The sequence below is a fragment of the Zalophus californianus genome, chromosome 9 (genome assembly GCF_009762305.2).
Source record: "Zalophus californianus isolate mZalCal1 chromosome 9, mZalCal1.pri.v2, whole genome shotgun sequence".
Classification (NCBI taxonomy): Eukaryota; Metazoa; Chordata; class Mammalia; order Carnivora; family Otariidae; genus Zalophus; species Zalophus californianus.
In genome coordinates, this window is record NC_045603.1 from 49934394 (window position 1) to 49953048 (window position 18655).

Consider the following 18655-nt stretch of genomic DNA (forward strand, 5'->3'; position numbering starts at 1 on the left):
TCTCTCCTGTTCTTTCAACCAATCCACTGTCATGATCCATCTCCTCAAAGGCTGGACGTGGAACTCTGCAATTAGAATGAGCCTTCTTAGACCAGGCAGGCATTGCGCATGTTAGGTGTTTCACTATGTAGTTTCTGTGTTTGTGTTATCTCTCTGATCACCAGGTTGAACCTTCAAGGATAAGACGATGATCACCAGCATCTATCCCACGTGGTCTAATACAATGCTCTGCATACAACAGATATTCCATAAATATTTGTAAACTAACATAAACATGATTTTCAAAATGTTCAATAAATATATGTTGACACAGAAGTGATTTTTCTTAAAACAGAGCTTAGTTTGTGGGACCTACTTTTCAAACACAGTAAGTTGATGATGGAGGTAAGTGCCATGTGTAGAATGTTTGTGTGCCCCCTCCAAATTCATATACTAAAATCCTAACCCCCAATGGGATGGTATGTGGAGGTGAGACCTTTGGGAGGTGATTAGGTCAAGAGGGCAGAGCCCTCATGACTGGGATTAGCACCCCTATAAAAGAAGGCCCAGAGAGATCCCTTGCCCCTTCCACCCTGCGAGGACACAGAGAAAAGATGGCCATCTATGAATCAGAAAGTGGATCCTCACTAGACACAGAATCAGCTGGTGCCATGGTCTTGGACTTCCAGCCTTCAGAACGGTGAGAAATAAAAGTGTGTTGTTTATAAGTCACCCACTTTCTAGTATTTTGGTTATAGCATCTAGTATTTTGGTTAAGAGTGGTAAGTAAAAAAGACAGATTGGCCATCATATCTCTTAGCCTTTGTCACCAGATTCCTACCACATCTTCACTAGTTATAAGAGAAGCTACCATTTGATGAGTGCATTCTCTTTGCCAAGCACCGTATGTACTTTATGGCGTTTAATTCTAAGAGATAGATGCTATTATTCTTTTATTAGCATTTTGCAGAGGGAAACACTGACGCTTACAGAAATTAAGCAGTTTGCTCAGAATCACATTAAATGGAAAGTCAGTTTCTTAAATTAGATGTCTCTGAAACATTAGGGGATAGTGAGCTAACAGGAAAGGATGGGAAGAAGGTGGGAGGAAAGTTGATGAAAAAGAAAAATCATTTGGTCCCATTTTGCAGAGCACCAGGCAGTCATATCTCTCCCCATGACGGCAGTGGCTGCAGCAGTGTGACCCAGACCCCTCCTCCAGGACACAGGGAGACAACAGTTCCCCAGCCAGGGAGAGGAGGCTGTTGACGGCGCACAGCTAAACCCCTACCTGGAACCTGCCCTTGGTCGAAGGGAGCTGCCTCGTCCAAGTCATAGTGCAAGTCACAGCCCCACGCAGGGCTGGTCAGACGCAGGGGTGCAGAGACCCAAGCACCTTGCCACACATCAGGATATCTTCGAAGGGCCATCCCAGCACCGGTGCTCCCCATGGCATTGACCAAGCCTCTACTACCATTTCACAGCTCAGCTTCTCCAATTGCCCAGTTTCGCTTTCCTCCTTCCCTCCCTTACTCCTGTTGTTCCTGAGAGCCCTCTAAAAAACCTCCTGCAGGCAAGCCTCTCCTCTGAGCCTATTTCCTGGGAACCTGCCTGAAGCCACCTATCCATAATGAGAAAGCAGGTGTCAAGGCCACGGCCCGAGCTCTCACCTGATCCCTGGAGAGGGATGCTGGGGGGCACGCCCACAGCGGCAGAAAACCCTAGACGCAGGCAGAGGCTGGATCTGTAGCCCTCCACCCTGACGCTCCCTTTGTTCCAGCTGGTGGCCTTCCCTGTCCCCCTCGCCCATCAAGAACCAGAACCTTGGCACTCTTGCTTCTCACCCCTCTCCCCCATCAAGTTCTGCATTCAGGAAAGGATGCGATGAACTCAGTCACACAAAAGAAAAATTAATAACATTAATGTGTTACTGCTTGGGATGGAAAAGAAGCTAGACTTACTTTAAGTTTAAACCAGAAGAAGAATATATGTACAGCAAAATTCCAGATATTTATTTACTCAGATAAAATATATTTAAGAACGTACTGTGCTGAGCTGGTGGCAAGGTAGGCGGATTGTTGGGGGTGGCCACCTCAGCCCTTCAGAATAGACCTGACTCCGTGGCTGTGCATCTTTGACCCAGGTCCCCTGAGGGAGTACCCACTCTGTGCTGATTCAAAGGGGCCAGCAGAGTTGATGACCTAACCACAGTACCACAGGAGCAGACACCTATGGGTTGTTTCCACACATGCCCAGGACTCAGGAAAAATCTAGGGTCTTTTTATATGGAGTTCAATTCCACCAGAAAAACAAAGAAGTAAGTAATCAGTCCCTCTTTTGTTCAACTCAAAAGCACACTAAAAGCTTTTTCAAGATACCAGGAGATGGTTCAGAAGAGGCAGAAGCCTTTTAAATTCAGTCATCCCTGCTATTCAGCAAAGGTATATTTACCTACTTTTGGACAGATTCGAGATGAAGGGCACACAGGAAAAATTCACCAGGAGGATTTTGCTACAGAGTATCTACTCTCTGTCTTTAGGTCTACTAAAAAAAAAAAAAAAAGAAAAGAAAAGAAAAGAAAAAGAAAGAAAGATGGAAGATGTTGCTTCTAATGTTCTGATGTCTCAGAAATGCACATCGGGAGTTGCTGCTTGGCTTGTCACAGATGAATACGTAAAGCTAAGAGGCTGCAGGCAGTCTCAGTGGAATCAGCAAGAGACTCCGGGACAAAGAATTTTAATTACCTTCTACTGTCTACTGCCGTTATCTTGCTGGGAATCTCTGTATAAGTCACTTAACCTTACCTTAAAACTCACTTAAAAAGAAAGAAGGGAGATTAATATAGGTTCATTTCAAAGTTTAGTGTCAGGTATCATTAGTAAAATACACAAAACTGTCTATCCTACGTTGTTCATTAATAATTCCCAAAGATAATATAAACTCTCCCTTTGGCCATGTAAATGTAGCTTTTTAAATTGGATAGATAAAATTTTCATTAATAAAAAAATAAAATCACTGTAAGGTACACCCGAAACTAACTGGATATTGTATGTCAATTATACTTCACTAAAAAAAGTAAGATTTTAAATACTTAGATGAGAATTCTTTTTTTTTTTAAGATTTTATTTAGCTTGAGAGAGAGAGAGAGAGAGAGAGTGAGCACACACATGCACGGAGGTGGGTGGGGACAGGCAGAGGGAGAGGGAGAAAGAGAATCCCAAGCAGATTCCACACGGAGCATGGAGCCTGACACGGGCTGATCCCATGACCCTGAGACCATCACCCAGAGACCATGACCCAAGCTGACACCAAGAGTCAGACCAGACGCTTAACTGACTGAACCACCCAGACACCCCTCTTCGATGAGAATTCTTAACCCTTAAACACACACACATACAAACTACAGGTAGAAAATAGTGTGAAGTCTGACTCACCTGTGATGATGAAAGGGGCTTTCAGGTGCAACCTAAGGCTCTGGGATAATTTACCTTGATACACTGCCGCTGATGACCGAGCACGGCTCCGTGTTGTGCAAGTACTGAATGGCTTTGGAGGTTCCTATTAAAACACTGATTCGAATGTGCCAAGAGAGTGGGGCCGTGTTACCCTAAAAAGACAACAGTAGTTGGTTTGGTAATGAAATGTGTATACTCATTACATAGGAGTATGCCAGAAGAAAAGCAGATGGTGAGGTGGGGTAAGGCTAGGGTATGAACATTTTGGTTTCCCACAACCTATTTGTGATTCAAGAAACATTTTCCTCTGCTGCCAATGGTACTAGGCCTTTTTATAGCCAATGGAAATACCCAATAATTTTAACATTAGCTTAATCAAAATATGGCCAGTAAGGTAACTATGTTTAAAAGTTCACAAATAAGGGGCACCTCCGTGGCTCAGTCAGTTAAGCATCTTACTCTTGATCTCATCAGGTTCATGAGTTCAAGCCCCACATCAGGCTCCACACAGTGTGGAGCCTACTTAAAAAAAAGTTCATTAAATAAGACTTAAAAATTATTTGTGGCGTAATAGTGTGGGTAATTGAGAATAATCTGTTTTTATTCTTACCCTAACGGAGACTTAACCTATTCAGAATGAATTTTTAAACTTATTTTCAAAAACATGAGAAATCAAGGCATTTTTCAACCTCTTTCTCTTTAAGGAGTCTGTATCACCTTTATGTCTATCCTTTGTATTCAGTGGTACTTTGTGTGAAGTTATGCAAATAGAAATTATCTAAGAAATAAGAGTAGTTAATGTAAACTCATTTGAGATATGGAATCAATAAGGACTAAGGACCCCGCAAATCTTTTGGCCACCGTGCTGCACAACACACAATAACTCAGGTATTTATGCAGTCTTTTTTTAGAGTAAGATATTAATTCATGGAAAAGTCCTCTACTTCCTTGGGAAACCCACTGTTGGCTATCTCTTGCTGTGAATACATGTTGGCCCCCTGGATCCCACAGGACGTTTCAGCAGCTTCTTCAGGGCTTCAGGGGGTCAGAGCGTCAGGGAGAGTCATAGGTGTGACTTACTACACACTGTAATCTGTCAAAAAGGGATCCATTTCTCATATATGGATAAACCAGGCAGAACTTCTCACTCTCTGTAAAATAGGCAGCCAATTCCAGTATGTTTGGATGATGAAACCTTGAAAGAAAAGATTTTTAAATCCATCAGATTGTTTATTCAAATAGGAAATGAACAGCACTGTGGTTTGGGGGTGATAAGGTGAGATGGGGAATAGATCTAAAGCAGAATATAAATTTGGCCAAGGGAGAAGTTATCTCGCTGGACACCTGACAGATTTGTTTCCCAAACTGGTCTAAAGAGCTCTAACAAATACTAGCCATCCTTTGACTGATTGTGATCATGCAAATATAAATAAAATATCCAAATATAAGACAGAAAATTTAAGAAAGCAATGATTTCTTAAGATTTGGGAATCTTGGGAACTTTATGATAAATAGATGACACTACCTGATATTAAATTATGTTTATCAATATGAAACCCAATGTAACTTACTGATTAAGTAAATAAAGATAACACAACTGAAACTATTTCACTGCTTTAAGTATACTGTATAAGTCACCAAAATAGAAGAGTACAGAATACTGTTTTCATTCATCCATTTAGTGAGCATTACTACATCAGATACTGTGTTAGGCACCAGTCACACAGCTAAAGGAGACATCCAGTGTCTTCATAAAGCTGGACTGTTACCTAAAATTCATGTGATTGGGGCGCCCAGGTGGCTCAGTCGTTAAGCGTCTGCCTTCGGCTCAGGTCATGATCCCAGGGTCCTGGGATCGAGCCCCGCATCGGGCTCCCTGCTCTGCGGGAGGCCTGCTTCTCCCTCTCCCACTCCCCCTGCTTGTGTTCCCTCTCTCGCTGTCTCATTCTCTGTCAAATAAATAAATAAAATCTTTAAAAAAATAAAATTCATGTGATTAGTAAAGTCTGATGTTGAAGAACATATCAGTGATTTTGAAATGCCAGAGTTCTATGTCAGTGTAGAATGCATTTTCAGGCTCCTTTCCTTTAAAACTCTATTTCTTTCTTTTTTTTAAGATATATTTATTTATTTGAGAGAGAGTAATAGAGACAGAGAGAGAGCATGCAAGCAGGGGAAGGGGCAAAGGGAGAGAGAGAATCTCAAGTGGATTCCTCACTGAGCATGGAGTCTGATGTGGGGCTCGATCTCACAACTCTGAGACCAAGAGTTGGATGCTTAACTGACTGAGCCATCCAGGTGCTCTGAAACTCTATTTCTTTTTTTTTTTTAAGATTTTATTTATTTATTTGAGACAGACAGACAGAGAGCACAGATGGGGAGGAGGATCAGAGGGAGAGGGAGAAGCAGACTCCCCGCTGAGCAGGGATCGTGATGCGGGGCTCGATCCCGGGACCCCGAGATCATGACCTGAGCCAAAGGCAGGTGCTCAACTGACCGAGCCACCCACGTGCCCAAAACTCTATTTCTTGAATGCCTGTATCATTACTGTGAAAACCAGTGGAACTCAGGTAACCACTATAAAATATAAGGTGTGAAATTCACCTGTACCATGAACTCAGTTCAAATTAATTATTCATTGAATGCCTACTATGTTCTAGACATACTTGGGGATGTTAAAATAAAGCTTTTTTTTAAAGACTGTATTTATAAAGACTTATTATTAGTTTCTTCAATAGCAAAACTGTCCTGTAAAATGCCCACACACATCTTCAGATTTCTTGTATTCCTCCTTCCTTAAAGAAGGAAGTGCGTGTGTATGGTGTGTAAACACAGACCTATTTTACTTTTAGATATGTCAAAAATGCCTGTGACACAACATCCCTACACCTATTATTATTCAGACCATCATTACATAATGAAAAGCAAGGGACTGAAAAGCAATTGAGCTGGCATATTTGGCTGCCTAAACAGCTGATCTATACCACTACCTGCGAGTCCTGCACCTTAAAATAATTCAAAAAGATAGAAATCTTTTTAGAAAGAAGATAGCAGACCTCACATAGACATAGCCATGGCCTGGTGCTCTGCTTTCCTGCTCACAGAGCAAAAATGACCATTTGCTTATTTTTAGATATTACCAATCCAGCAGAAAAACGGACAGTGTACCAGTTACTGAGGTATGGAACGTGAAGCAGCCATCGAGAAAGACTGCTGGCTTTGTATCTACGGACCCTTCTCACTCATCCTTTCACTGCAAATTTTTAAGTCGGTGGGATTTTAGACTGTATAGATCTGAAGGTCTGCAGATATGATAGGTATCTATTGTAACAACTATAAAATATAAAATCAATTCGACAAGTACTTGTGAGTGCCACCTGCAGATAAAACACAATGCAGGGCACCATGGTGTGGGAGAGCAGACAGACTTGAAGGACAGACAGACCTGGGTGTGACTCTCTGGTCTTCTTTTCATCAGCTTTGTGAACTTGGGCAAGTGATTTAATCTCTGTGAGCCTGTATCTTTGCTATGGTCTAAACTGTGTCTCTCCCCCACACACATCCCCCTCCCCCAACCCAGCTCCTATGTTAAAGCCCTAACCTTCAACGTAAAGGTGTTTGGAGAGGCCTCTGGGAGCTAGTCACGGTTAGGGTTGGAACCCTCACGATGGAATTACTGCCCTTATAAGAAGAAAAACTGGAGAATCTGCTCCCTCTCTCTCCACCATGTCAGGACAGAATTAGAAGGCAGTCGTCTACAAGCCAGGAAGAGCACCCTCACCAAGAACCAAATCTGCCTTGATCTTGGGCTTTTCAAGCTCCAGAACAGAAAGAAAATAAATTTTGTTCAAGTCCCCTGTTTCTTTTGTGATGGCAGCCCTAGAAGATGAATATTCTTCAACTGTAAGCAATAATTAAGACACCACTTCCCAAGTTTCTTATGAAAATTAAATGAAAAGTTAAATATTTAGCCAAATGCCAGATCCTCAAAAATTATTACCTCCTTCGCCTCCCCTTGGGAAAGAAGGGAAAGAAAGGAATCAGAAGCCACACCCTAAGGAGTTTACAATTCTGTTTAAGGGACAGGGGTTAAGTAATTCTCTTAATATTGAACTAAAAAAACTCATCTTCAGGTGTCAGCTTAGGTGTGACTTTTTCCGAGAAGCCTATTCTGCTGCCCAGCCCCCAGGTTACCTCGTTCCCCTCCTTTGGTGCTCTATACGTCTCCATCTTAACACTTCGTTTACTGAAATTGCTGTTTACTTGTGTACTTCTCTCCTAACCCCACTCCAGGTAGCATGTTCTGAGAGGAGAAGGCTACATCTGATTTATTCGTTAATAAATATCTGAGGAGACTGAAGAAGATTTAGGAAATGAGTTGGATTTTCTCAAAAAGGTAAGATCTACCTCAATTTCCTCATCTCCAAAAAAAGGGATAAGGGCAGTATTTACTTCACAGGATTGTTGTGAGGATTAAAGAATGAATACATGTGAGGTACTTGGTATAAAGCCTAAAACTAAATAAATATTAGCAATATAAATAATACTAATAGTGGGGCGCCTGGGTGGCTCAGTCATTAAGCATCTGCCTTCGGCTCAGGTCATGATCCCAGGGTCCTGGCATCGAGCCCCACATCGGGCTCCCTGCTCCGCGGGAAGCCTGCTTCTCCCTCTCCCACTCCCCCTGCTTGTGTTCCCTCTCTCGCTGTCTCTCTGTCAAATAAACAAATAAAAATCTTTAAAAAAAAAAAGCACACCAAGAATATTCACCATCATAGAGTTGTTAATTCTCTCTAGTCATACATAAATACCTTACCAGAACAAATCCAAATGGATCAGATGTATAAATGAAAAGAAATGAAACCATAAAGGTACTTGAAAAAACCATGGTAGAACTATTTTATAACCTTTCACTGGGAAGGTCTTTGAAACTGTGCTATAAAATTCAGAATCTGGGGCGCCTGGGTGGCTCAGTCAGTTAAGTGTCTGCCTTCGGCTCAGGTCATGATCTCGGGGTCCTGGGATCAAGCCCCACATCAGGCTCCCTGCTCAGTGGGGAGCCTGCTTCTCCCTCTGCCTCCTGCTTTCCCTGCTTGTGCGCTCTCTCTCTTGCTCTCTCTCTGTCAAATAAATGGGTGGAGTCTTTGAATATATATATATATATATATATATATATATAAACAAACAAACAAATAAATAAAATAAAATCCAGAATCCATAAAAGAAAATATAGATTAAATTCACTACGTTACTCTGAAACCAATAATACATTATATGTTAATCAATTGAATTTAAATTTTAAAAAATTCACTACATTAAAACCATTTCTGCATAGCAAAAACTAGAATAGGCAAAGACAAATGTCAGTCTGGTAAAAAAAAAATCTCTATCTCACAACAAGAATAAGGCTAATTTTCTCTAATATATAAAATGCTCCTACAAATCATTAAGAAAAATACCAACAGCCTATTCTTTTTAAAAAAATGGGCAAAGAATAGTATCAGATATTTCACAGAAAAGAAAATAGGTCTCTTAATATGTGAAAAGATTCACTCATAATAGAAAAAGAAATTTAAACCACACTGAGAAATCATTTTCACCTAGCACACTGGCAAAAATTAAAAGTTAAGAATAAATGCTGTGTTGACAAAAATATGGGGAGCCAGGCATTCTTATATATGCCTGCTTTAAGCGTAAATTGGTATTTCTTTTGGAGGACATTTGGTGTTATGCAATGCATATAACCATTCGACCCTGTAATTGTATTTATGGGACTTAGATATACTCAAACAGGTACAAAATAACATATATACAAGCGTTTCTTGCAGCATCATTACTTTCTAATATTAAAAGGTTAGAAAAAAACTAAAAAATCCATTGATATGAGAATCGTTAATTAAATTACAGTACAGCACACAATGAAATACTAAAATAAGCAAAGTGAACAACATATTTATGTTACCCCTGGTGTGAAAATAAGAAAACAAAATACACACATGCTTATGCATAAAGTATCTCTGGGAAGATATGCGGAAAACTGATAACTGTTGCCCTTGGGGAAATCAGCTGGGTGGTTAAAGGTAATAGTGGGGAAAAAAAATCTGTTCTTGGTTTACCCTTTGGCACTTTTGGAATTTTGAAATTTTCCAACTCACTACTTATTCATTAGCAAATAAATAAAGCTTAAAAATCGAAACCCTCTACTATTACAATTTGGGTTTTAGTTTTTGGTTGACTAAGTGATATGCATTAAGTTTTTATGATTAGACTTCTAATGTTTTGATTTCTGGTCCCGGGGATAAAAAAAGGATTTAGTACAATGCCTCCTCCACCACCGCCCATTTCACTTATGGCTTTAGAAAATATCTGAAAAGAATATTTTCTTTTCATAAAGGGTGATGAGTGAGCTCCATAGGGTTAAGGGCCTTTGATGAGCAGGCTGTACGGCTGCAGATATGAATATATATGAACATGAAGTCATTTTAGTTTGTCTCCAAGGACTCCCGGGCTCATGAATGAATTCCCAGAAAACAACACTTGATTTCTTTGTCTAAACTCTCTTCCTGAAGAGGGTTATACTGATGAAACAGTTTCTTGACTAAAATGTCTCTAAGGAAGGAGGGAATGATCAAATATATACACAATTCTAATGTTCTAGCAGTTACTTGACATTGAGCCATGTTAGTCACACATGATTTAACCCACCTCCTTGTGACAGTTTCTTGTTAAAATATGTTCAAGTGAATTATGTGGATGGTGTATTTTAAAATGTATTCTAAGAAACAGACTAAAGCAGACGTCAAAAATGTACCCAGTGTTCTCATAGCCAACCCACATTTATTACATGCTAACCATGCCAAGCACTGTGCTGTAGCACCAAAGATGCACAAAGCTGAAAACCAGGCACAGAGGGAGAAATTCCAGACAAAATATACTCACAGTAGTAAAACTTCAAGCTCAGATAAAAACCTCTTCCATTGTTTCTTACATTGCATTTTTTTCTCCTAAATATCGTACAGAAAAATGAGAAAAAAAATTAAGGAAAGGATCTCTATTTCTGGGATTCTTAACCCAGGGTCTATAGTCTTCCTGAAACTTAGCTGCCCTTTTTGATGTAAATGCATATAAGCACTTTTTCTGGGGAGAGGATCCTTAGCTTTCATCAGACTTTCAAAAACCCATTACCTCCCAAACAGATTGAGAACCACTGCTCTTGAGTTAGAAGTTTTTCATGCAATGTGTCCTGTTGCCCTATTTCATATTCAAACCCTTTTACCATATTTTGTACACATTTACATAAATTCAAAAATTTTACATATGTATTTAAGGAAAATCCCATGACAGAAACTCCCCACTTGGTCTCAGAAAGAATCCAGTTTGTTGTCGCTGTATTCTGGTTAGAAGTGATTTCACTAATTTGGCATTTCTGATTTGGGTCATTTGGAGATGATGACTCAAATTTACCTTTGTATTAATTTTGGGAAAAATGGGCTTACTAAGACATTGAGAAATATAACTCCTTATTTCAAAGGAGTTTCAGAAGCAAGCCCAATGCCTGACACATGAATATTTATTGAATATATTAATGAATTCTATAATATTGTATGGGCACCTACTCGGTACCTGGTATCGTTCTTGATGGCTTTATACACCTTATGTCACTGCATGTCTCTGCATCTCCAGTTCCTAACTTCTACCACGAAAGAGTTAAATATTCTTAGGCTCCATCAGCTGTAAGTTTCTATTATTTGTAAATTGCAAGACAGGGCAGGGTTTTTAGAGCTCTGTTCTCAGGAAGAAAGGGAGAGAAATCCAGCAGGAATTCTGGAAGCTATTTTCCAAAAATTAATCCAGGAAGTCAGAAACAATAAACTAGGCTAACAAATCATTTTCAAGGACCGCTTTATGAGAATTTACATTTTAAAAAGCCGTTGTCCGGGAAGCCAGGTGGATTGGGTCTCAGTCCTATTTCTAACACTCAATATTTGTGACTTTTGTCACTTAACATCCCTGAGGTCATTGTTTTCTTAATCTGAAAAAGGAAGGTGTTAGTTTTTGTGTTCATGCTAACCTAGCACTCTTAATGCTCAAAGTTTGGTCTGTGCATGAGGAACATCGGCTTCCCTGGGAGCTGGTGAGAAATGCTGAGTCTAGGTCCCTACCCAGGTGTGCTGAATCAGAATCTGCATCGTAAGATCTCCAGGTGATCTGTACGCACCTAACGCATCTTGTACATTTCCCCACTTCCATCCCTTGAAGATAGGTTATTGAGGTACTGAAGTTAATGTCCCAATTTTACAAAACCACATTTCTTTAAAAACAAATGCTCTGTGGCTAAGTCTTTGTTAAATTATCCCATCTTTCCTGATGTGTGTGTAGGACTTTGTACAGTCTCTAAGTCTCTGGTAACTTTGTCAGCTCCTGTCTTTTTACTCCTAGAGATTAGCAGCTAAATTCATGAAAAGGACATACATGCTTCATTCAATTCACCTAATGAGCATTTACTGAGAAACTTCCATGGGCCCGGCCCTGTAATAACACTCTGGGATACAAAGATAAGTAAGACTCTTTAAAGAAAACCATCAAGCCCACTGGGAGAGGTGGTTGATGAAGTCGGTGTTGAGAGATAACGCTATGAGGCTGTGGCTGCACATCGGAGCTCTGGCTGTCTCTCCCGGGATCCCATGACCTTTTATACAAATCTCTGCTCAACTACTTCTCACCTTACACGTTCATCTTTTCTTTACCTGACCGTTTGTTTGCCCCATAAGACTGAGTTCCCTGAAGTCAGAGAGGGAGACGAACCATGAGAGACTCTGGACTCTGGGAAACAAACTGAGGGTTTCAGAGAGGAGAGGGGTGGGGGGAGGGGGTAGCTGGGTGATGGATACTGGGGGGGCACGTGCTGTGATGAGCACTGGGTGTTATATGCAACTAATGAATCATTGAACACTACATCAAAAACTATACAGTGGCTAACTGAACATAATAATAATAAAAAAAAAAGACTGAGCTCCCTGAGGACCGAATTATGCCTCATTCATTCTTGCTCAGCACCCAGCCCAGCAAGAGTTTAATAAATGTTTATTGACCATTGACTATCAATGAGGAACATGAAGAGCAGCCGTTTGAGGTATCTGTGTGCGTCCCTGTCTCCTGACTCCTGAGTATGACTCCCCAGTACCCTTTCTGCTTTACTGGCTGTGGCCCCTCAGCTTTCTCCTGAGCTCCTACTCTGATCATTGCCTTGCTCCTCTTACCTGAAGCCTCCTCCTTCCAGCCCTCCTGAACTGTGATACATGACAATGTAATCACAATACAATTTATAAATATCAGCCTGTGGCTTAGCCTGTGAAGCTACTTGGAACAGACACTGTCCATCCCAAAAAGAACAAGAAAACTGGAGTAGCCCAGAACAAGCAAAGTGCCAATGGTCCTGCAAGGCTTCTCAGAAAAGTCCTCCTCCTTCGACGCATCTGGGGATGGGAAGAATCTCATTTCCACATTCCTGTGAGACAGGCAGTCATTTCACAGTCTTTTCTCCAGTCACCTGAGCTCATATATCTTATTTCCATTTATGAAACTTTATTTTCAAATATACCTCCTTTCAATGTTGATGAAAAATGACACTTTCTAGTATGAAATATGAGCAAATAAATGGAATTGATCTCCCGTGGTAGTAATTCTTTCCATACCTGTTTAAATAATTTAATGGCATATGTTCGGTTTTGGATCTCCGCTCTGTATACCTCAAAAATCTCCCCTTCTCCAATTAGGAAATCTTTGTGGAAATTTTTGGTTCCATCTCTGATGTTTTGAAAGCTCATGGAGGATTTAAACAATATTCCTTAGGAAGGAAAGTAGGGAGAAGATAAGTTACTTTTTCTCTTCTTAAGAATCAATGCCACCATTATAAAGAACCAGGACTTCCATATTAGAAATACATCAGAGCCCAGCAGAAAACCAGCAGGGCCCAGGAACCCAAACTGAAGCCCACCATGTGCTCTCTGCCCATTTACTCGGGTCTGGCACCCACCATTCCAGAGACCAAATGGCTTTTTAGATATCTGAACAATAGCACTGTGATTCTATCACCCTTCCAAAGAGCTCAGCCAAAGAACTTAGTTGGGGAAACTTTTCCTAGATTTGATTTCTTTGTCATTAGATCAATGGGTTGCTTTTGACTCACTATGAACCTAAAACCATTTAAAAAAAAGAACCCAAAAACTATAGAAGTTTATGACTAAACAATATTCTCCTAGAATGACTGATAGAAACATTTTTCACGAGCCAAATCCTCTCTATTCCTAACTTACTTCCTCAGAGTAAATTCGGAAGATGCTTCAGCTTTTCAAAAAATCATCTAAAGCAGAGATTGGGAGAAAACATTCAAAAGGTAATCAAATACATATCCAAAGGGAAAAGCTTAGCTAAATCCTTCAGAGCCCGATTTTGGCTCTATTTCCACATTTTATGTTTGATTTAGAACTTACTGTTAAATCTTAAGGGACCAAAACCTTATCCAACTTTTCTAGTTCTCTTTTGAACCAAAGAATATGCAGATCTAGTGGTAAAGATGAGGCAAAGCAGACTTACTAGCCTTTAAAGTTTATCAGAATGATTCCCAGGTAGAACTAAATTATTCTCCCTGCTAATAAATTAATAAAGTTGATATGGAAAATAATGGGATTTTCACAGTGACCTTCAGCATTGCTCTACAGACATCTCTAAAGATCTCTGCAAGGGCTATGGAAATTTCTAAAACTATATAAAACCCAGTGTAATTTTTAAATGTTTTCTGATGACACATAAAAATGCAAATTTCACTAATGGAAAATATGAAACTCCCCTAAGGGAAGAGACCACCATTATATTCTCTATTGGCCAATGGATTTTTAAAATATCACCACAATATATCATCCATCAGAGCTCTCTGTCAGTCAAAACTGCAAGTATTTTGATATCCACGAAAATTTTACCCTAAACCTGCATATTAATGAAGAGTCAATAGGTTTATTGGTTATTCCTCCCTGTAAGTTAACTTAAAGCAAAACGTGATTTAAAGTAAAAATAAAAAAAATTTTTTTTACCTTTTTCATTACGTTCAGGGATAAGAACATTATCCACTGTGACATTAGCTGTTTCCTAAGAGAGGAAATACAGACTGAAGTAATTCCATTTCGTAAGTCTAGAAAGAACAGAACCTTAACAGGAATCCAAAACTCCCCCTGGACTATAGAGTAGAATAGAGTAGAATCTGATTTAGAAATAGAGTAGAATCTAATTTAGAGTGCAATAGAGTAGAATCTAATTTAGAAAAAAGCTAGTAGAAAGCAAAGTTACTTTATTTAATTCAATAGTATTCATTGCTATATACAGTTAAGTCTTTCATACCACTGCAAAAACTCAATGTCATGGTTATAGTCAATTTTAAATGACTTCTAATGCTATAAAAACAATCACTGCCAATTTATTTGTTCCAATAAAACCAACAGCAACATGCAAAACGCCAACTAGAACAGGAAAATTAAAAACTGAATTAAGATAAATGCACAGCTGCCAGCACTCTTAATAGTTCTAAGCCTCATCTGTGATAGATCACTGTGAGAAGAAAGCTCTTCACTCTTAAAACACTCACAAATCTCTAATTCCTCAATCCCCAACTAAACAAAGAGTAATGAGAGAGCTGAGGATTTTCTGCTTTGAGAAAAGTACCTGCAAATCCAGCATTTTTCTGTCTGACAATTTCATTCCCCATGCTCAATTATATATGTAACAGGATTCAAGGTTCATTATCTATGCACATACACTCTACCTTGGGTAACATGTTTGGAAATCCATCTCCCTGATGACTCTGCTCTGAAGGATTCAAGACTGCTCCTGAAAGAGAAATAAGGGAAGCTAGATACAGAAAAATTTTATGTCTCTAATAAGCATGTTTTTTTTTTCTTTCTTAGACTGTGAAAATAAACACCTTGCTAGTAATGTTAATTTCTAAAGCTCAGTTTCATTCTCTTTGAATGGTTACAAATTTGCATATGTGAATAGCTTTATAAGGATCAAATATTATGCAAACATGCTTTTGTTCAGTTAACACATAAATACCTACCTTAGATTATTGTTAGACATCATTAAAAATATTAAAGGATAAAGCAGAAAACTGAAAGGAAAAAGCAACATTGTATCAGCTTTTTGCCCACACACTTTAAAGTTCTACAATCATGGGATCATATCTCCCTAGATTACTTTATTTTTTATCCTATCTTATGCCATAAGGTGTTAGAGGTGTGTGTGTGTGTGTGTGTGTGTGTGTACGTGCACACACACATGGTCAACCACAAACACCTACCACCCCTTCCCGAATGCACACTGTAACTTCTGTCTGTTCTATTTGAATTGAGGTAGTCTATGTAGTTTCCTATAAAAGATGAAAACCCTGAAATATTTTGCTGTCACATCTGACATTTTCATTCAGACTTCAGAAAAGTTTTACTTCATCTTCTAGTTTTCTTAGATTGTATTGTATTTTAAAAATTATTTTGCTTAAAAGACCAGCAACAAAACATAATCAATTAATAACAGACCTCCTTGAACAAACTACAAACCAATTAGACCTGGCAGACATGCTATAGAACATTCCATCCAAAAACAGAAGAATATACACATATTTCACAAGTGTACATTGAACAAGCTCCAGGATAGACCATATCTTGTGCAATAAAATGGACCTCAATAAATTTGGAAGGATTGAAATAATTCAGAGCATATTCTCTGACCACAACGGAACTTAAATAGAAATCCATAACAGAAGGAACTTTGGGAAATTCACAAATACATGAAAATTAAACAACAAATCCATAAGTAACCAATGAGTTCAAGAAGAAATCACAAGGGAAATTAGAAAACACTTTGAGATGAATGAAAATGAAAACACAACCTACCAAAACTTATGGGATGCAGCAAAAACAGTGCTTAAAAGGAAATTTATAGCTGTAAATGTCTGCCCTAAAAAAGAAGAAAAATCTTAAATCAATTACCTAAGTTTTTACCTTAAGGAACTAGAAAAGAAAGAGTAAACGAAACTGAAGGAAGCAGAAGGAAAGAATTAAGATTATAGTGGAAATAAATGAAACAGATAACATAAAAACAAAAGAGAAAACCAATGCAACCAAAGTGGGTTCTTTGGAATTATCACAAAATTGACAATCCTTTAGCTAGACTAACCAAGAAAGAGAGGGGACTCAAATAGCTAAAACCAAAAACAAAAGAGGAGACACAACTACCAACCTCATAGAAATAAAAAGAATTATAAGACAATATGATGAACATCTGTATGTAAAAAATTAGATAACTGAAATGACACAGACAGATTCCTAGAAAGACACAAACTGCCAAAACTAACTCAAGAAGAAATAAAGAATCTGAATGGATGTATTGCAAGGAAAGAGACTGAATTAATAATCTATGATTTCCCACAAACAAAAGCCCAGGTGAATCCTGCCACACATTTAAACAAGAATTAACATCAGGTCTTTACAACTTCTTCCAAAATAGAAGAGGAAGTAACGACTCGCAAATCATTCTATGAGACCAAGGACTAAAAATATGTCTGGATGAAAAAGCCAAAAGAATAAGGATGCTGATTCAAAAGAATTTCCAGCCTAATAGCCCTGAGTCTGTAATATAAGACCCAAGATCACTCAAGAACATTCTTGTTGAAGTGAATAAATCTTTTTTTTTAAAGATTAAATCTGAAGTGGAATAAACAGAACAGGTGACATTAGAAAATTATTTTATTGATAAAGATGAATGGAAAAAGCTTCATGAGCTTTACTTATCAGGTTGCTCTAAATGGAAGGCAAGACACAGCATCAGAAACAGACAAGACAAATAGAGGGAAGTATTAAGCCACTGTGAATGGATAGCAGACAAGTAAGGTACAGTTAGAGGCCACGACATAAAAACAGCAGTAAAGATAAAAGATACATCCCAGGGTTATTCTGCAGGTATCATTTGCACTAAAATACAGGGCAGGGGGCTGGAGGTGGGGGTAGAGTGGGGTGTGCCCGGGTGGCTCAGTGGGTTAGGCTGCTGACTCTTGGTTTTGGCTCAGGTCATGGTCTCAGGGTCCTGGAATGAAGCCCTGAGTCCTGCTCCTGGGGAGTCTGCTCAAGGATTCTCTCTCTCCCTCTCTCTGCCCCTGTCCCCACTCGTGCATGTGTGTGCACGTGCACTTTCTCTTTCTCTCTCTCAAATAAATAAATAAATCTTTTAAGAAAACAAAATACAGGGAGGAGAATCCAATTATATTTTGACTTCTAATCATATGATAAAACTAATTATAAAAGTATATTTTACTCAAATATTGTGATTTTGTTTATGATTCAAATAGTTTCAGAGTTTTGGATGGAGAGCTCATTCTCCTAGCTAAGAATAAAACATTTTAAAAAGTGTAGTTTCCAAGTAAAAAATTTTAAAAAACTTAACAAGTGGTAGAGAAGAATGTGTTGTATAACTTAGGCAAAAAGGAAAGAAAATTTCACCAAAAAAAAAAAAAAAAACAGTAATAAAAGCCTTCAGATAAAGCCTCAGGTAAGGAATCAGTGACACAGCATGACCAGTCAATGTCTTGAATAAAATGCAGTATTTACATTTACAAATTACATTTCCTATAAAATGGACTGAGAGCCACATCAAAAGAATCATAAATGTTTTACCATAGTTCACAATTAAATGGATAGCTCGATGATGCCCCATCTCCTGGAGAATCTGTAAAAGGTCCCCGATGGTCTTGTTTTTCTGTGCCCAGGACCAAAGTAATTCTCTTGTTCCACTTTTACCTTGGTCTACATATTTTTCAATGTGACGAACATCCAGCCAGGTGCTTGAAAGTCGCTCCGCTGTGGAAATTGCAAAAGGAAGAACCAAAAAATAATTTACTTTTATTGGAATACTTGTTTGGGGGCACTTTATATGTTTTATTTCATATTATTTGTAATTTTTATTTTGAACTAATTTTAGCATCTACTTCCCACCCAACTTCTCCCAATGTTAACATCTTATATTACCTAGTACAATGATCAGAACCAGTGATAACTCAATTGCAGGCCTTATTCTACTTTCACAAGTTTTTCTACAAATGCCCTTTTCCTGTTCTATGATCCTACCCAGTTTCCCACAGTGCGATTTGTTTTCACTTCTTCCTAATCTCCATTCTCATG

At 38.8% G+C, this 18655-nt stretch overlaps 1 protein-coding gene across 1 annotated transcript in view; it reads right to left on the minus strand.

Annotated features, from left to right (window-relative positions):
• The window catches only part of IRAK3 (interleukin 1 receptor associated kinase 3), a 48098-nt gene that overhangs the window by 13556 nt on the left and 15887 nt on the right, over positions 1-18655 (minus strand). Inside the window, exons 2-8 of the mRNA XM_027593049.2 lie at positions 18152-18334; positions 15250-15314; positions 14525-14579; positions 13130-13281; positions 10374-10438; positions 4515-4629; positions 3468-3586 (exon numbers count right to left, since the gene is read on the minus strand). Coding sequence (XP_027448850.2) covers positions 3468-3586; positions 4515-4629; positions 10374-10438; positions 13130-13281; positions 14525-14579; positions 15250-15314; positions 18152-18334 — 754 coding nt within the window. The remainder of the gene's footprint in view (positions 1-3467; positions 3587-4514; positions 4630-10373; positions 10439-13129; positions 13282-14524; positions 14580-15249; positions 15315-18151; positions 18335-18655) is intronic.